This window comes from Colletotrichum higginsianum, chromosome 5 (assembly GCF_001672515.1).
Source record: "Colletotrichum higginsianum IMI 349063 chromosome 5, whole genome shotgun sequence".
NCBI lineage: Eukaryota > Fungi > Ascomycota > Sordariomycetes > Glomerellales > Glomerellaceae > Colletotrichum > Colletotrichum higginsianum.
Window position 1 is genome coordinate 3,118,880 of NC_030958.1, and position 19,074 is coordinate 3,137,953.

The 19,074-nt window shown below is 56.2% G+C and overlaps 5 protein-coding genes across 5 annotated transcripts; 1 reads left to right on the forward strand and 4 right to left on the reverse strand.

The window, feature by feature from the left end:
- Positions 1–377: 377 nt before the first annotated feature.
- On the reverse strand, positions 378–1,770 carry CH63R_07811 (Reticulon-like protein; the record flags this gene model as incomplete). The annotated part of the gene is made up of 5 exons (XM_018302785.1): positions 378–824; positions 894–1,195; positions 1,254–1,415; positions 1,502–1,534; positions 1,695–1,770. 5 exons carry the CDS (start codon positions 1,768–1,770, stop codon positions 378–380), a joined length of 1,020 nt encoding a protein of 339 aa, XP_018157563.1.
- A 2,769-nt stretch (positions 1,771–4,539) lies between these two features.
- CH63R_07812 (uncharacterized protein) lies at positions 4,540–4,819 on the forward strand (the record flags this gene model as incomplete). Its single annotated transcript, XM_018302786.1, has 2 exons — positions 4,540–4,608; positions 4,661–4,819. The coding sequence occupies 2 exons, from the start codon at positions 4,540–4,542 to the stop codon at positions 4,817–4,819; spliced, it is 228 nt and encodes a 75-aa protein (XP_018157564.1).
- Positions 4,820–5,528: 709 nt separating this feature from the next.
- CH63R_07813 (TBC domain-containing protein) lies at positions 5,529–8,875 on the reverse strand (the record flags this gene model as incomplete). The annotated part of the gene is made up of 3 exons (XM_018302787.1): positions 5,529–7,488; positions 7,622–8,232; positions 8,294–8,875. 3 exons carry the CDS (start codon positions 8,873–8,875, stop codon positions 5,529–5,531), a joined length of 3,153 nt encoding a protein of 1,050 aa, XP_018157565.1.
- A 3,247-nt stretch (positions 8,876–12,122) lies between these two features.
- On the reverse strand, positions 12,123–14,206 carry CH63R_07814 (Glutamine repeat protein-1; the record flags this gene model as incomplete). The annotated part of the gene is made up of 4 exons (XM_018302788.1): positions 12,123–12,561; positions 12,624–13,647; positions 13,788–13,877; positions 13,936–14,206. The coding sequence occupies 4 exons, from the start codon at positions 14,204–14,206 to the stop codon at positions 12,123–12,125; spliced, it is 1,824 nt and encodes a 607-aa protein (XP_018157566.1).
- Positions 14,207–16,434: 2,228 nt separating this feature from the next.
- Positions 16,435–17,541, reverse strand: CH63R_07815 (Acetyl esterase; the record flags this gene model as incomplete). Its single annotated transcript, XM_018302789.1, has 2 exons — positions 16,435–16,508; positions 16,581–17,541. The coding sequence occupies 2 exons, from the start codon at positions 17,539–17,541 to the stop codon at positions 16,435–16,437; spliced, it is 1,035 nt and encodes a 344-aa protein (XP_018157567.1).
- Positions 17,542–19,074: the final 1,533 nt, after the last annotated feature.

Consider the following 19,074-nt stretch of genomic DNA (forward strand, 5'->3'; position numbering starts at 1 on the left):
AAATAACTCGTTACTCTGCGTCCCCTAGACAATCTGATGATCCCCCTTTCGCCAAAGCCGTGTGTGCCATGAAGAGAGAAGTAAAAAGCGAAAGCCAATACACTACATGCGTACACGATAATTCGTTCCATGTCCCTTGCCTCCGCTTGGAGACAGTTTCTGAGATTATCCTTTTCGTTGCTGACTATGTGCAACTAAACTCCTTGCCAGAACCAACCCGCAAACCAGACCACGCCAGTAAAGTCGTAGAGAGAAAGGTGGTGTGTGTGATCTTGTTCGTGTTCGTCATGAGTCGTTCCGTTGTCGTCAAGCGAGCGATATACAGTTGTATGCCTTACTCGCCTGTGTACGCTCAGAAAACCAATCGAACGAGACCCTTAAGAGGCAACCATAGGGGTCTTCTCCTCGGCGGCCGGGACAACCGGCTCGGACTGGAAGTCGGCCTTGGGAGGAGCAGGGAAGTCATCCTCCTCAACAGAGGGACGGATGTCGGCAGGAGTCTGGGTTTGGGGGGCGGGAGCGCGGGCTGCCTCAGGAGAAGCGGAACGGCGACCGAGCAACTGCTGAGCCTTAGCAGTGTAGTCGCCCATGTACTGCTTGGTGATGTTGGTGGCCTCGGCAGTGTGCTTGCTGGCGACACTGCGGAACTGGCTTGTCTGCTGGCCAATCAGCTCGCCGGCGCGGTTGAGCTGGGCGTCGATAAGCTCCTGGTTGGAGGTGTACAGGAGGGGAACCATGAAAAGAGCAGTGGTGGCGATGAGAGAAAGGCCCCAGAAGGGAACGATCTTGACGAGGTAGTAGGCGATGAAGGCACCGATGAAGGCCTGCGATGAGCGGTTGTGTCAGTCGGGATGATGTCAATAATTGTGGAGACCATCACGCGAGCAACTTACAGCAGCAGAAGCACCAACGTTCTCGGCAAAGACGATGCGCTGAGCCTCAATCACAAAGAAGTTGATGAGCTCGTGAACGTCTCCTATGGCGGCATCGAGCGTCTCTCTGGGGATGACGTAGTAGCGTCTGGGGCGAAGTTGGGAAGCGAGGCCGTTGTTGAGGACAAGCTTGCCGGCGAGCTCGGCAAGGACGGTGGTGCCGAGCACCATCCAGGTGAGCTTCAGACTGTATCGCAGGACATCGAGATAACGGGCGGCGAAGATGAGGGTGACGATGGAGCTGTAGGCAATTGCCGAAGCACCTGTAGCTGGGTGTCAGTGGGGGATGAGAATCATAGGAGATCACGGGTCATCACATACGAGGGTTGTTCCACGAGATAAGCTCGAAGAAGAAAGAATGGTAGTGAGTCAAGGGCTGGCCGGTGGCAGCAGGGTTGGAGGGCGTTCTGCGAGCGGCGGCAAGGTTACCGAGCTCGTCGGAAGTCTTTGCGGACTGGTCCTTGACACTCTGGGCGACGGGGCCTGGAAGTAACGAGGACGGTCAGTATATGGTGATGCGCCACTCAGACGTCATAGGAGGGTGGGCAAGAATATGAATAAAACCATACCGTTTGAAACCTGCTGGTAGGCAGCGGCAGCGTCTGGAAAAGGGCTGTTAGTTTATGTACATCGCTGAAAGTGAGAATCAGAAGAGGTCGTAGCACTGTCGGCACAGGTTAGCAACGATGTTCCCAAGGGGAGCGATATCTGGGACGCGGAAGTCGCGGCATCTACGGAAGGGGCAGCGACGACGTACCTTACTCTCCTTGGTTGCCTGGATATAGGTGCTGCCGTTGGCCGATGGGGCGGAGGTGGGCGCGTCCGGGAAGTCAGACATTGCGAAAGATGGCGACGAAGATGTGCGTGTGTTGGTGTTGTGTTTGGTGGAAAGGAGAAAGGGTGACGGTCGGGGAAGGGATGTCGTGTGATGGCGGGACTTCGTGGAAAAGCTACGGGCGTTTCAAGAGATCGAAGCTTGCGTGGGGTTGAGGAGGGAGATGTTTTGCTTGTTTGCGTCAAGTAGAAGGTAGCGAGTAGCTCTGGCAGAAGCTGGAGATGTGGAAGGTTCTTGAGATATAAAGATGGAAAAGGTTGTAGGACGAAAGAAGGCCAGGTGTTTGGGTTTTGTGACGATGATGTTCAGGTCTGGGAAGCTCAGGCAAAGAGGAGACACGAAACCGGAGAGGTGAGGAGGGTGTGTGTGTTGTGTTTGTGTGGGTGGGCGGATTGGGTAGCAGCAGGCAGTGCGTGGAAAGCAAGGGAAAAAAGGGAAGGGGAGAGAAAAATAAAAAGGACTTTGTGTGTGGTGGTGGTACTTGCTCTGTGTGCGCGAGTGGGAGTGGCTGCAGGAGCGGGAGTGCTGGGTGATGCAAATGAAGATCAGAAAGGAGCACCGCAGAGCCCACCGAGGGGGGCCCGTCCGTGCCAACGCCAGGCCGGGCCAGACCAGCAGAGCGAGGACTTAGGTACCCAGGAGAGAGCAAAACATGACCTCCCAGTCCTCAGTCCCCCCGTCTGGAAAGAATCAGTGACGCTGTTGTCTCCCAAAACAGGACCTCCCAGCCAGTGAGGGCTCCACGTAGTATCCTGTGTGTGATGCCGCGATGCGACAATCTTCTTTGCTCCCTTTGATGTTGTGTTCTGTTTGGTTTTGGGTCCTTTCCTTCTCCCGCTGTGGCCTCTATCTCTCCAACTATGTCTAACCCCCACCACTATCTCTTCTCTCCTTTGCCTCATTTCACCCGTTTCCTCACCCAACTAACCCTTCGTTCATCAGTTCAACAGACCCGGCCTACGTTCTGTTGGCCGTTGACCCATCCGTATGCACACGAATTTTGCTACTGCAAGCTGCAGCACGCACGCGCCAATGACTACCACGGTGGAGCAGACGCACGGCACGCACGCCGAACGCAAGACGGAGATAGCGTACCTAGGTAAGGGATCCGTAGGTGGATAGGTAAGGTAGGTAGTGTGCAAAACGAGATAGGGGCCCCTGTTCGGGCTGTGGCTAGTGCCCGTCCCAGCTTGTTTCCGAACCGATGACGCAAAAGCTATGCCACAGCAACCAATACCTGTCGATTCCATTGAATGCCTCTGATGGGACGCCATCGCCTCGCCCAATGACGAGGTATCGTATCGGTCCAGCCCCCCCCCCGTCTTTGGCGTCATCTCAGCGTAGCTATGTGCTATTCGTGGCGGCTGCCGACATGTGACGTCCTTTGCATTTCAGTCCCTCGATCTCTCACTCACTCCTTTGTGGCCCCCTTCTTCCAACAGACATGGCCCATTAGCCGAGTGCTGCTGCACCCCGAAATCAAAACAAAAATTAGACTCGAAATCAAAAACGGAGGCGGGGAGGGGAATCAAAATCCTTTTTGTTCACTATCTTATCATAGACAGCCAGACGCGACAGGGGTGTGAGAATCCCGAGTGACCTGAAACCATGGCATTGACCGGTACCTATCTGACATGGCCGTTTTTTGTCCCCCCTCCCCTTTGTGCCTCCCGCTTCAAACGGTAAACTTGCTCGTGTGTCCTCAAAATCATACTGCCCGATACGTCGGTATCCAACAGCTGGTGCTTACTGGGTATCTACATAGGCAGACGCCGCAGAAGACGTGGAAAGAGAGAAACCGAGACCTAGCTTCTAAGTGAGTTACACCATACGCCCGGCGCACACAGCGGCCTGTGGCCCGTCCACCCCGTCCCCCCTCCTCCTAAGCAACGGACGGCATCCAAGAAAGAAAAATAAAATCACGATGCCAGATGCCAGATGCCAACCTGTACCGCCAAAAACACCAGCACGACAAGCGCTCAGGCTCTCAACAACACCGACCCAGGAAGTCCCTGGTAGGCTCTGGCAGCCAATTGCCAGCGCATCATCTCCAGCCTTTTCAAAAACTCCCTCGTCACAATCTTCCACCAGCTAGTTAAACCGGTCGGTCGTCCGTTGCAAATGGGGGCTATCAGCCATCAGACGAACCATGCCAGCGCGCCGTAACTGGCACCTTGTGCTCCTATCTGGCCAACCTCCACCATGGCCTCATCCACGGGCGGCGCCAAACGCCGTCGCAACCATTCGAGCGTCCGGCCCACACCCAAAAGAACGTCGCGGACCAGACGGAGGGCCCCCGGCGTTGCTCTGGGCTTGCTCTGTCCTCAACCCCGCGGGAGCACGTGCTCCATCCAATCTCGCTCCCTGACGGTTGTGTTATCTGTAATCCGCATACGGCACGGTACGAAGCACACGTGCTGAACGCCGCTTGCTCTCTTTCTGTCCACTAGAACGAGGCCGTTGGACGTCAATGGGTCGACGTTTGACACTCCTGGGTGTCATCTGCCAGACTGCCATGCACACTCACGTGCGCCTTGGCCGTTGGTCGTCGATGGGTGGCTTTCCTATTCTTTTTCCGTCCGTCCGTCCACTCATTGGGAAATCGTCCCCCCCCCCACCCCGTCAACTTCCATGTCAATTCTACACCTCAGTCAGCCCAGTATCGCGGCAACCACGCACAAAGCAAAGCACGAAAAAAGTAACTTCTTCTCCCTTAGTTCCCGACGATATTAGAAAATATTTTCTTCCACTCTCGAGAAATCCACTCCCACCATGGCAACGGCTTTTCAGAACCAGCAATATCCCGGTCTCGCTCACGCGCGGGAGTGGACGCTCATGAAGGTGGGCGCCACATTTTCTTTTCTTTCCGCCTTCCAACTTTCACATGCAAAAGGTATCCTATTATCGAGCTCCCCTGTCTGCGGCCCCTCTCGCTTTCACATTGCACCGCCACAAGGGAGCTTTGAAGGTCCAGGCACAGCGCAGAGGCCAAGAGGGCCAGCCCAAGGGGGTTAAGGCCAAGCAAGTGGATGCGCCCCCAAAACTGCACTGAATGCAACGTCGTAGGGGAAGGGAGTATCCACGATGCTGCCGAAACGGGCGAACGAAAAAGGGGTTGCGTACGGGCCACATCCGCCTTGACGAGCCTCACAGGCCACCAGCTGATCATGTCGTGAATTGCTCTGGAACCCTTTGGCTTCGCCTTCATATCATGTCTTGGATTGTTCTACTGTCTGTCTGTACTTCAACCTCGCTTGGCCGAAGGGCAAAGGGCGAAAACTAGATAGGGAAAAAAGAATAACTCCTGTCCATCTGCTCGTAAGTAAGAAAATAGCAGACGAGACCGACGAACCAAAAACTCCTGGCCATAAGGGTCGGAGACGAAGCCCTTCCGTCTCACCCGTTGGAGATGGCGGGGGTTAGTAGAGTCTTCTCAACTCCGGTGCCATGTTTGATGTGAATGGAAGAAAAGTGAATAAACAGTCTAGGATGCCAATGTGATGGGTTTTGGGGTTGAGAAGAAGAAGATTAAAGAAAAACATCCCCCTCCTGACGTGGAGAGCCAGCCTACCCGCTTCCACGCATGCAAAATGCCCTCAGTCTACTCTCCCACGGAATGCAAACGAGTAAAATGTGTGGGGAGCTGACGGGCCTGGTACCTGTCGCAGAAACCATAATGCAAGATGCTCTAGATGCCCCCGGATGCTCCTCTAGTTGTTGCGTTGAAGCGCCAGTGTGACCATGACGTGGCCGATCCCCGTTTATCTCCTCCAACCCCAGAATCCTCCCGCCGCCGCCGCGCCGGCAACAGCTGGCGTCGTCGCGGGCGAGGCGGGTTTAGCGGGCTCCGTAGCAGCGCCGGTGAGGCGACCAAAGACGCCCATGGCGGCTGATGCAGCCGACCCCGCCGCCGGTGATGTCTCTGCCGCCGCCGCGCCGTACGCCTTGCGCAGACTTTCCAGCTTCTGCTTGGTCTCCTCGGCCTCTTGCCTGGCAATAGCTTCGGCGGTCTTGGCCTGAACGAGCTCCAGCAACAACGCCTCGTGTTGATCGTCTATTGGCGGCGGCGGCGGTGGCGCAGGAGGGAGAGGGGCCTGCGTAGCTGAAGGGGGCGTCGAGTCGTGAGGCTTCGGCAGAGACGACGACCGCTTGTTCAAGATCAACCCAGCTTGAGACGGTGTCGACTTGCTCCTACCAAGCTTCAACTCTCTCAGGCCGCTTGCACCACTAGCAGAGCTCTTACGCATGGGCCCATCGCTGTCTGGCTGAGTATTACTATCCGCTTCGGCGGCCGATGCCCGCGCCCTCATGGTGTGTATTTGTTTCTCCAGCCTCTGCTTGTCTTGATGAAGGATGCGTGCGTGCGAGTGAGATTCGCGCACTTGGTCTTTCAGGGTTGATATTTCCTGGTCCAAATCGTGAATCTTCCGGTTGTAATCCTGCGATTGCGACACCGCACTGGCGAGCTGGTCCTTGAGCTGTTGTAGCTCCTGCTGCATCTCTGATCTTGACTCCCTCCCTAGGGATACTCTGCGATCGCTACTACCATGACGGCCGAACCTCTCCTCGACAGAATCAAGAAGCTGTGATAGGTCCTCTGGCGAGGGTCCATCCTGCCCGCCAGCCTTGGCAGTGGACACGTCTCCCTGGCCTCCCTCGCGTGCCTCGGTTGCGGGGTCATCGGCCGCTTTGAGAGTATCGACGCTCGCATCGGTGCTGACAGAGTCGTTGCTGGCCTTTTTGCGCAGTCCGTCAAGCAAGGACCGAACGGCCTTTTTGTCCTCCTCGCGCTGTTCCCGTTCCTTTTGTAGTTCGCTCGCGAGCTGGGCGTGGTTTCGTTGCAACTCGGTCAAGGCGGTGAGAAGGTCCTCGATCTGGGTGTGCAGGGCGTTCTCCTTGTTGTTCTTGCCGCTGTTGCCATGGAGCGCCTTGCCGCCAGGGATGGGCGTCGACTCGCGGATGGATGAATAGTCGTCGGTAGTGTTTGATGAATCTCGGGACACGGTGGTGGCTTCGGTGGATGCAGAGCTGAGAACACTGACAGAACTGGCCTCCATCGAATTGAGGGTGGAGGCCAGGCTCTGCTTGGAGGTGCTCCTACGCAACATGCTCATGGGCCGTGACGGAGCGGTGAGGCCCGGGCTGAGGGTGGAGGAGGACTTCGGGGAGATGATGGTGGAGGAAGCCCAAATGCGGCCGAGGAATCGGGAGGCTGCAGTGGTCACGTCGGAGGAACGCGCCGCATTTGCGCTAGCGATTTGCGCGTCTCGGTACCCCTGCTCCAATTGCAGCAGCTTCTCTCGAGTGACAACGCCCGATAGACTGACAAAATCCTGGACAAACTCGTCTGCGTTGTAATGATAACAATCCCACAGACCCCTCGAAAGGAGAAGTTGCATGACATCCTCGAGCTCGGTGCACGCTAATATCCGGGCTTGGTTCTTCTGCATCAGGGATAGGGCGACCCGCATGAGGGTCTCCGGGGCCCCCTCTGCAAAGATAACATCGTAGATGCGAAACAGCATCGGCAGGGGACATGTAACGGCGAAAAAGCTGAGGAACCATTGTGAAACGTAGGCAGGGTCGACCTGGAGGTCCTCCAGATGATTCGACACTGGCGTCATGTGTTCTTGGAGAAGCTCTCGAAACTGGTGGATGCGCACATGCAGTCCTGACAGGTCTGGCAGGAAACAGCTGCGCAGATCATATCGTTCCATCAAACTGCCCATCTCAATGTTAGCCTCGACGTTGCATTTGTCTCGAAACTTTTTTTCTTCTTTTCATGGCCACGATCCCTTTTGGAGGATGTTCTTTTCTTTTTCTTTTTCTTTCTTTTTTGTTGAATGCCACTTACCGGACCAATACGCAAAACGCCTGCTTGTCGGGCATGTGCATCAACAGCGGGCCAACGAGAAAAGCCAGCCCTTGGCAATAACCAATCTTTGTATCGTAGAGACTGAAGCACTTTAGTACCCTGCCGAGCATGCGTTGTCCGTCGCCTTCGGGGTCGCGAAACATATCGACGCCAGGGAAACTCCGTCCGAGGTCTTTGCCAATGATGGGTTCGTAAGGGCTTGACTCGCCAGTGAACCGTTCGTATTGCTCTTCCAACGTTGAGTCGCGGGCGCCCGACATACTCTGCCACACGACTCCTCGCAGCGGAGGTGGAATGCCTTTGCGGATCTTGTTCGAGAGGAGAGTCGGCAGTCGAGCGGCCGTCTGCTGGTAGTCTTTGACCAGCGCGGCGTAGAACTCGAGGTCGGTCATCGGCGGGGGCGGAAGCATCGAGTATCGCAGGGCAGGGGGCGTTGGTCCATGAACCATGTGTCGTAGTTGTGCCATTGATGGTGGTCTGGGGCGACTGGAAGCGGCGACTTGTTCAACAGCCTGTACTTTGATGCTTTTCGGGTTCGTAGCCAACTTGTCGTTTTCCTGCTCCAGCATAGCCAGCAACATGGCTGTCGACTGCCATCACTGTCAGCCTTGCCGAATCCAACGAGGGAAAGTAAACACAGCGTGCTCTTACTCTGTCTGTATCTGCGTCCCTAGGCTCTTGTGCTTCTGATTTTTGCAATTCGTCCCAATTTACCTCCTCGTCTTCGTCTTCTTCGTTGTCCTCGTCGTGGACGTGCTGGCTTTCGTGTCCCCCCTGGTCCCTTGGAGCTTGCACTGAAGTCGCCAGGTCTTCGTCCGCTTCGTCCTTCTTCTCCTCGCAGCCCACCAGCTCGTCTTGGAGGCTCTTGGCGGCGGCTGTAACAGGCAATGGCGTGGCCGGGTCACTAGGCGGTGTATCGTTGATGTCGTCCTCACGCAGGTTCTTTGCTTCAGCTTCGTCTGCTTCTTCGACCGGAAATGGCAATCTTTCGATTCGAACAGTGCTGGGTCTCCTCCTCGGGGGCGAATCTGGGCCAACGTTGGTATCGAGGGTCAAGGCAGGCGGCTCGGATAGCCTGACCGTCACCATGGAATCGTGGGCCAACATTTTGGGCGTCTCCCGGTGGTCGTCGTCGGCGGCGGCGGCGGCAGCGGGCCTCGAATCGGTTTGGGCATGCGTCAGCTCCGTGTTGTTTTCGACTGTAGGATTCCGTTGCTGTAGCGCCGGCTCCATGGCCAGGCCCCCCCGACGGATTTGTTGGTATTGTTGGAAGAGAGAAAGTCAACGCAGTAGCGACTGGAATGTGGACTCGTCAGGTGTGTCCAACGGTAGGACAGTCAACAACGAGTACGCGTGGTTGCGGTCCCGTTTCTAAGACTCATAAAACGCAGGGCAATCTCGCCTCGACGAGTCAGAACCCGAGGCGTTGGCAGTTCGAGATCGGGCTGTGGGTGTCTCTTTCCTTTCTATTTTATTCTTTTCGTTCCCTGTGGGCGGTTCGCGAGTCGGCCAGGGTCGGGTTGTACCGCAATGTGTGATGGGTGACAGTAGAGAGCACGAGGCCAGGACTCACAAGCAATGCGGACCCGGGATGTGCAACAAGGTTGGCGGCGGTAACACGACAGCCAGAACGGACAGAGGCAGGTATGAGCGTGATTCGGGTGAGATGGGTGAATGTGAGTGTGGCTTTGGAGGCAATGAAATATCGGACCGACGGATTCCTGGTTTAAAAAAATAAAAATAAACCAGAGAGGGCGAGATGCAAGGGGGTATTGAGCAACGAGGCAGAAGCAAGGCGACACACAGCCGGTGTTATTGTACAATTGCGACCGACGCTGGGGAATAGAAAGGGCGGCTTCGATGGGATCTGCTGGAGGTCTGCTGGAGGGAGCGAGAGACAGAATGGGCTCAGGGTTGGACGGTACAGGAGGCGATTGGCCTGGTTTGGCGCGTCGAGTGGTGCCTCTATTGCCTTTGGTGCCTCTGGTGCTTCTGGTTCTGCCGTTTCATCAAGGGGCGAAGGACGCTGAAACGCTGGGGTGGGCGGCTCAGAGTGGGTTCTTGGCTCGAAGGTTGGGAATAAGCAGGAAGCAGGCACCTTTCAGCAATTAATTACAGTACGCTGCAGCAGCAGTGCTTAGCAGTAGCAGCAGAGCGCGTGTTTTATGGATGGGGCCGCCTCCTCCTCGTGGCTCCTTGCTGATGCTGATGCCGATGCTGCTGGTGCTTGCTGCAGCCTGCAAGGCACCTTCACTTGCAGACCGGGGTCACTCGGCGGGGGCCACCCACACACAGCTGGGTCTGGTTTGGGTCGTTGCGGCTGTCAGTATCGTTCAGCCAGCCGTCAGGTGCAGGAGCCGGTCCAGACGTTGCTAGCCTCTGGTGAAATGCTTCTTTTAGCGCAGGTGGCCCGGATCGCATGCGGCTTTTCGAGGCGCCATGACCTAAGATCACTGCGGGTGCGAAAGAGAGAGAGAGAGAGAGAGAGAGGGAGCTTCGTATACAAGGGCTTGATGGTGGATGCGGTAGTGGGTGGTCTGGCAGAGAAGAATGCGGGATGTGCAACAGGGGAAAGGGAGGGTTGTGTCATGGATCATCGGACGAGATTGGGTTGCGTTGGCACTGGGGATTGGGCGAATCCCGACTGGTCTGGAATGATTCATTGAATGGAGCAGTCGAGGAATGACCCGTGGGCCTTCGCTCATGGAAGGCAAGAGGGGGAGGGACAAGATTGCCTGGCTCTGGTTCAATGTTCCGGATCTCCTAGCCACTGGCAAGAATAAGATACACATAGGTAGGTAGGTAGGTATGCTGAAGGGGCCGATTGGCATCAGCACCGTTCATCCAACCCGGATTACATCTGCCGCAACCTGCAATCCTTTTTTTAGGCCTCGGACGCAACAGACTAGACTGGCTGACTGCATAGATGGGACGGCGGGAATTCTTAGCCCGAGCGACCTCCGATTATGATTGATGACAGCATTTTCATATAAGAGAGGGGGGAACTCAATTTCCCGGGGCGTATTAACTTGCAAACAAAAGACGCGACGCCCTGCAATCCCACGCGCCTATTCGCCCTCTCATGATTCCTGACGTGTGTACCTAGCTAGAGTAGTAGTACAGTATGTCACTGCGCCACAAGTCATCTCCTCCCTAGTTGTGGACATCAAGCCAAATTCCCAGTGGCTGCACGTGGCTGGCCACACGACGGATAAAACTTGCAAACTCGCCCTACAAACCGGCCGGAACGAGTCGAAGCTCGAAAATAGACACGAATAAAAGAATCTCACGCGGGAGAGAGCGGGAGAGAAAAGAAGAAAAACACCCAGCCACACACTCCTGCAAGGTACAGAAAATACCCGTCTTAGTGCCCGTCACCCATTAATCCAGCCATCCAATCACCTTCCGCCGACACCCCGAACAAGCTTCCCCTCGTGCTAAACGAACGGTACTTACCTACCTGCTCAAGTACAGTAATGAGGCCAGCCAGTCTGACCTGACCCGCCCGGCCCAGACGACACTTCCTTCGTCTTCATTTACAAAGTACTTTCTGGGCGTCTACCGTCTCCTCCCCTTTATTTGCCCGGTATTACCGAGTACCTAACTAAGCCTAATGGCGGGGAAAGGGGAACTTCGGCCCTTGGTATTCGTCACCCTCGTCCCTCCGTAAACATATGGTCGACCGGCTTGGTTGCTTGGGTAGGGCGGGAGAAACATCAGCGCCCCCAACTGTCTCGGGCCATTTTCGGTATCGACTTTGCCTTCCTCTCAATGCTTGAATTCCAGTTTCGCTACCAACTCGCAACGCATGGAGCTTACGCATCTCGTAAAGTTGGACAGAGAAGAAAGCCACGACGCGAAATGGCTGTTCAAGGGCTTGGAGCCCACAGACGTTTCTGCCCATCCCGTCCGCTCGGGACCAGCAGAGGCCACAGACGCACGAGATGAACATGTCGCCGGGAGATGAGCTCTCCACAAGTAGACCAAAGGAGGCACCCATACCCGAGCGCGGCTTTGTAATCTCGTCGCCTCCAAAGGCGGCATTCATCTCCCGTCTCCAGCATGCACCAGTGCATAATGGCCCCTCATCCCAGTACACCACGCTCGAGGCTTGAAACTGTCCAATCTTGCTTTCGCCTTATCCATTCACCAGGCATCGCGCCTCCCGCTGGTATATATATAATATAATATGTCGCTCTGTCGGCTCTAAGAAGCCCATCTACACAAACTTGAGTGGCTGATGCCCCTCTCTTTAACAGTCTCCATCAGCGCCATCCCCATTTACAGCTCCCATATCTTGCATCAAGTATTGTTCGCCACGGCAGGCACGCCAAGAAAGCGGCCCCGTGAAAATGAAAGGTTCGCCGCCTGCGCCAAACTCGTGACATTGCTTTTGGTGGTATCATCCCGGCATCTCCTGAACGCCGTCGTGTCGTCCAACTTCCATCATCCATTCGATTATTGTCGCGCTCTGCCCCTCCTATGACGGAACGATTCCCTGCGGTTGATGTTGACCGGGCATGTTTTGCATATGCATCGGTCTTTGTGCCTGGGCCATGGCGGGACTGGCGTGATGGCTCGGCGGCCGTTGCCCTTGTCCAATTCCCTGCTGTCCTGGCTGACCCTGTGGGCGCGCCGGAGTCTGGAATGCCGGCTCTTTTTTAGGATCGGCGTTGGGGAACAAGGCTTGAAGCTTCGTATACAACTCGGTGAGATATTTGGATCGTTCCTCACGGTCTGTCACCGGATCAGGGTTGTTTTCGGGTATGTCGCCGGGAGGGGTCGAGTTTCTTATTCTCAGTGTCATATTTAAGGGCGGGGAGGAGAGGTATGCAGGGGACGGTGGGACTTGGACGTTGCCCTTCCTGTCGGCTAGGGCGGCCAAGTAGGCGAGGTTCGCTTGGAGTCGTCGCATGCAACTATGAATAGAGCAATTATTATCAGTCTGTCACGCCACGAAGAAATTCCGCTCTTGACTCACTGATTGTAATCCTGTTGAACTGCAGACTCTTCTGGAGTTGGTTTTCTTGCTTGTTCCCCTTCGCCCGAGGGGCCCGCTTCTTTCTTGAGCTCGCCCAGCGTATGTTGCAGCTGCATCGACTCAAACAGTAGTTCTTGGTTAATTTCCAGCAGCACCGAGAACCGCTCTTGCTCCCGCGACTCGCTACCGGGGCTAAGGGGTGTGGACAATGGCGGGACGCCATTGATACTCGCGCTCTGGTTGTGCTGGGGAAATGTGGGCGTCTGGGGGGTTGTGACGGAGGCTGAGTGCTGTTGCGCGGCAGTCGTAGGGGTTTGGCTATGGGCCTGAGGCTGTGGGGTCGGAAATTGCGACTGTTGGTGTTGTTGAGCCTGTTGCTGCTGATGTTGTTGCTGCGCTTGCTGTTGTTGATGGTGCTGCTGCTGCTGCGCTTGTTGTTGTTGATGCTGTTGCTGCTGCTGGGATTGTTGCTGAGACTGAGGTTGCTGCGGCTGCTGTTGTTGGGGCTGTTGTTGAGGCTGTTGCTGTGGCTGGTGATGTTGCGGTTGGGGATGCTGCTGCGGCTGCTGCGGCTGCTGGGAGTGTTGATGCTGTTGTTGATGATGCTGCTGTTGTTGCTGCTGCTGTTGTTGTTGGTGCTGTTGTTGTTGTTGTTGTTGTTGCTGTTGTTGCTGCTGCTGCTGTTGTTGTTGTTGTTGTTGTTGTACCGCGTTATTTGGCGAACCGTGTCCACCCTGTGCCGCGCTCATCGGTCGCTGAGGAGTTGAACCCAACGGCATGCCACCTTGGTTGGCCTGTCCCTGTGCCTGCTGATGTTGCTGTTGATGCTGCTGATGATGTTGCTGCGCTTGCTGCGCTTGCATGCGCTGCTGTTGCTGCTGCATCATGATCTGCTGCTGCTGCTGGGGCGTCATAGCCGAGTTCATCGGGAAGCCTTGCATTCCGCCAAAGTTGGCATGTTGGCCGCCAGGCGTGGGCATATTGCCGCCGTAGGGATTGCCCTGGTAGGGGTTCTGAAAGGCCACTGGCAAAGACATTGAGGTTAGCAAACGAGTGTTTCCGTCGAAGCTCGGGGAGTGATGCGGCATCATGTCGTCTGGCGAGTGCTTGTCCGGTGGCGGCGATAGTAGTGGTGATGTGGTAACAGCCACGTTTCTGTCGCACAGAGATCTCTGTTCCGGCCACTGGCCACCAGAGGCGGGGGACGGAAGCTGCCACGAGCAGCGTCAAAGAGCGCAAGGCGGATACGAGACTCTGATAGACGACGTAGGGAGACACAGGGAGAAACATGGCAAGGAAGGGGAGAGCTTACTTTGACCATTGGCAGCCATGTGCGGCATGCCGCCGGCGTTCTGCATCATGCCTGCAGGACCAGCGCCCGACATCATGGCGGGATTGGGTCCACCAACGAAGCCGGACTGGCCACCAGGCATGCCAGCGAATTGGTTAGGGTTGTACATCATCTGTTGGCCGGGCTGATTTGAGACTGAGCCTGGCTGCATGTGAGGGTTCTGGTTTGGAGGTGGGGCGCCGGTGTTGAAGTTCGGAGGGACATTGGAGAAACCGTAGCCGGGAGTGTACATGGCTGGGACGGGAGGGGATAGGATGGGCGCGGAGCTATTATTATTATGCTTTGGGGGGGAGTCGGAACGCGACGGGCCCAGGGAGCAGGTCGAACGGCGAGAAGGGGGTCAAAGGGACCTAGTCGACAAGAGCAGTAACTCTAGCTTTCCGGACTCGTGGTCAGACACGGGCTTGCTGGCTGGCTGGGCTAAGGCTGGGCAGAGGTGAGAGAGAGGCGCGGCGGTCGCTGCGGGCGATGTTTCGTCGAGTCGGCCGCAACAAGGAAGAAAGCGGCGGCGGGCGGTGGGAGGAGTGTGTGGAGCAAGGCGAGGTGGTCCTGACTCCTAAGCCTATCTGGAACACAGGCTGGTTGGACTGGCGGGGTGATGGCCGGTTTGGTTTGGTGGTGCTTTTTGACGTGCGTGATGGGCGGTGGGGGGGCAGGGGTGCGACCATCAACTGGCTGGGCTGTCTCTCAGATAGCCAGGTACGGAAATGTAGTTAGATACAGACCGACAGCCAAACTCTTGGCTTAGTGAGGGAGCGAGGGATTCGGCGTGACGGCGATGGATGTATTTCGTATTAATGTACGGATACAACAACCATGCAGCCGGTGCTCACCCGTTCGTGCGTCCTCTGCTCTCGGGGATGCCTGGCTAGCCGATACAACACCCAACCCGGGATAGGGCTGGTCTGTCTGTCTCGAGTCTCGTCCGTACTCGTCGACTCGATTCTCAATTACGTGAGAAGGCAGCAGACGGGCCACGGGAGTGTGAGATGATTAAGCCTGGGGGGACAGAAGGGCTGAGTGAGTGATGGGTAAGGTAAGAAGGGAAATGGATGGTGGACAAGTGGGTGAGATGAGGCGTCGGAGTGCGTATTGCCAGCAAGAGATGAGGCGGAAGGGAAGTGTGAAATGGGTAATTGTCGGACGAGTGACGAGATGCGCGTTCCGGCGAGTGCGACAGGCGTGGGCTGGTGAGACAAGACCGAAAGCCCGGAGAGTCAAAGGCAGTCGCGGTGTCAGTCGACGCCGAGCTTTCGAATAAGTTGGCCGGGTCTGTCGGGTACCCCAATGAGGGAAAGACGCAGAGAAGGAACAGAATGAACAGGGCGGATGACGGGTGTAAGATGGCAGTAGGTACGGTACAGTACAGAATGTAGCAAACCAACAGGAAACCAAAGCCAATAAGCAGATGGAATTTGCTCTTGGAACCCGTGGCGTGGAGAGGACCTCAGCTGCGGCGGTGCGCGTGGAGCAACAAGCGGATATGGAGAGACGTGACACGGTGAGGTGCGGTGAGGCACGGTGCGGTCAGGTGTGCTAGTGTACTGTTGTGCAGCGAGGAGGGAAGACTGGAGTGGTCGATGCGCTTAATGTCCAGTATAGGTGCCAGTCCGGCGTCCAGTAACTATGTGAGCAACGTGTGTGAGAGATTCGGGGGTGTCGGTGTGAGCGATGTGATGTGTTGTGTGTGGTGTGTGACAGACGACCAGGCATTCCAAGGCGGGAGGGGAAAGGCAGAATCAGAATTTTCTGCATTGCCTTTCCCCTGGAGCACCTGTCCATGGAGCACGGAGCCTGGGAGTGAGAAAGAAAAAGATGGAAACCTTGGGCAGTATCCGAAGCGGGCCCGCGTCCGAGGCTAACAGCGAAGCAAGGGAAGGGGACGCTGGCAGTGGAGGCTGCTGAGAGCCGAGGCGTCGTTTTGATTGGCCAGTTCCCATGCATCAACACTCTTCGAGATCCTCATCTGCTCTGACAGGGGCTTGCCTGTAGCCTGCATCTTGCAAACCACCACCCAGGATCTTGACCCGTTTGGCTGACTGACTAACTGACGAACAGACAGTATATGCATACACCAGCATCGACGAGTGATGGTCAGTTGATGACATTGGCAGCTGGCAGTTGAGATCGCTCGTGTCTATCCGTTCCTAACGTTTATCCTGCTATGCATGCCCTTTGCGCCTGCATAGCCGCCAATTTGCCCACCATGTTGAACATTACCAGCACACGGGCACCCAAGCGGCAACACCTCCCCCTTGAATCTATCCAAGATCAATATTGACTGCCCAGTCGTGGCCGAATCGATTGCGGCTTTTTTGCATTCGCCACGTCTTCATCGCGCTACCACTCACTGAACTGAAACTTTCCATACATGGCTCGACTTAGTTCATCACTTCCTCTGACAGGCCCAGCGCCTCCCACAAGTCTGTCCAGCACTGGACCTCCGGGGCCTGGGTTCCATTAGGACGCGTAGGTCGTACCGTACGTCGAGTTGCCGTAGACAACGTCGATAAAATGCTGGGCCACAATCTCCTCTGTTGTGGGGGAAAGCCACCCGTCAGCCCAACAGTCACGGGAAGAGAACAGATCGGCATGTGCACGCTTACCTGCACGCTCGGAAGGATGCAACTCGTCGTACCACAGGAAGCTCGACTTGGCCTCCGACGAGTCCACGCACACTCTCGTCACCGGGTCACATACCCGGTAGACCCCCGTCACGTTTGCCGGCGACGACAAGTATTTTGACGGCTCGGCGTGGATGTCGCGCAGCAGGCTGTGGACGTCGAAGACGGAGAAGCTCGCTCCCGGCCAGCGCTTCTTGACCAAAAGGTGGAACGGCGCGCCGTAATCGAACATGGTGTTGACGCTGGTGCTGTACTCGAGCATCTTATACTGGTACTCGGTCGTGTTGTACTCCGTCTTGTTGGGCCAGAACTGGCTGTCTCCCATACCGCCGAGCTCAGTGGCGGCGTAGAGGGGTGACTGCTCCAGCGGCGCAATGTTGAGGAGGACAAAGTGCCGCCCACCCGTCGAGTAGACGTTGTCGAACACCTCCCAGACGCAGTCCACGTAGCTGGAAAGGGTCGTTCCTGCCGTGTTGGAGTCGGTGAGAAAGGCGCCGTATCCCAGGTCGTTGGTGCCGATCCAGAGCGTGTACACCGTGTTATTGGCCGCCCTGTTCGGGTAGAGCGTCTCGAACGCTGTGTCGGCCTTGTACGCTGGGATCTCGTATTCCAGGACCGACGGGAACGGCTGGCGGATGGCGGCGAAGTCGCGGGAGATGATCTCATTGGAACAGGTGGCGCCGCTGACGGCGTAGTTGTAGTAGTTGGCACCCGTCGAGTTGGCGACGAACCGGCCCCAGGCGTAGCCGCCGCTCGCGGTGGAATTGCTCGGCGGGAGCAGCGTGCCCGGGGGCGGAGCGGAGCCGTTGTTGTTGATGAAGTAGCCGAGGCGGCCTTCGTCGGTGTAGCTGTCGCCGAACGTCACCAGGTTCTCGAGCTTCTTGAGGCCGCATTGGGAGGCCGCCGCCACGGAGGCCAGGGTTGCGATGGACAAGAGTAGCATCGTGGTGTTAGCATGCGCCGGGAAAGTCAGGTAACCGGACTGGCGTCGAGGAAAGCTGGCGGGACCGATGGAGGGAGGGAGGCAATCACTAGACGACCGTTTCTTCTGGCTGGGAGGCCACCCTCATATAGACGAACTCGATGCCTTATCCTGCTGCGCCATGACGCTCAGTCGGTCACTTCGCCCGGGGCATTGGAATGGCGGTGGCAGGGAGGTGAATTGGCGCGAATGCGGACCTTCTGTAGAAGTAGAAAGGCCGCCTATGGGATTGGCCGTATCATCTCCGCGTGCCCTCTCCATACGAATAGGGCCGGGCGGTCGGTGACGAACCGCAGCATGCAGGCTTCCTGCGAGGGTCAGAAAGGGTATTGTTCCTGTGGGTTCCCCAGGTCTCGACCAGGGGTATGATGATTGAATGAGGGGTAGCTTGGGGAAGAGCTTGAGAACAATCCTCTGCCGAGCTGCATCGTCACATCGGTCAGCTTTGGCTCCTCTCTATTGAGCTGTCATCGTGCAAATGATGGCTAGCATGTGGGTGGCCTCCTAGTCGTGCAGGGTTTCCTTACATAAGGACTGCTGTTCTCCGGCCTGGCTGGTCTGTCCTTGAGCAGAAGCTTGTTTAGACCATTGTACGCCACCAGCGAGTTGATGCGGTCGCTTTCAGGCTGAATTCAATTGAGCCCTTTTGATCCGCAACCCCGGGCCAACAGACGGCGGGGCAGTCCGGCTGTTAAGCGACGACATGGCAGGTAGTCGTTGAACTTAAGCCATCGTTCGTCAGTGAGCTGTGAGTTGAGCCGCAAGAACTTGGATTGTCAAATCATTTATCAGTGGAGTGGCGGATGTGAGAAAGGAATGATCGATAGAATCCTCCATGTTGCGTCTTCCGGAGAGCGGAGAGAGAGAGAGGGGGGGGGTAGCAACGCATGATGCTCCGTATGAGGTCGGTACGCCTGACGTACGGGATGGACTCAATGGTGGCGATAGACCAGTTGGCTTTGATAGTCATATGTGCGTGCAGTGACGCAAGAGACTGCTAGCACTTGAGAAATCGCGATTGTCAGGGTGCCGGTTGTTTGTATTACACGAGATGTGTCGCCTCCATCAACGATCCAGCAAGACGTTGCGATTCTAGACCTTCAATCTGTGTCTCGGCTCCATGGGTTCCGGAGAACGTTATCGTGGGAGTTGGGAAGCCGAAGCCGAGCGTAACGGCTTCGGAGCTGCCACTTTGGAGCCGAGATAAAAGCAGGGCGAGCGAATACTTTTACACAGTAACGTCTACTGAAGAAGTCCATTTTGGGTCTTTTTTCCTGTGAAAATCTTACAAGTCGGTATTACTGGGGCGGAGGAATTGTCAGCGTTTGTGGGCTATCATTGGCCAGTTACTAATCTCGATGACCCGCTCTGGTCCGGACAGGCGCCGAGGTATGACTCCGGGGTCGGCGGACACAGGTCTCAAGTGACGGAAGATCCATTTTGCATGGCCCAGAGTTGACTCAACCCGACGTCTAGGATTGACTGAGTGGTACC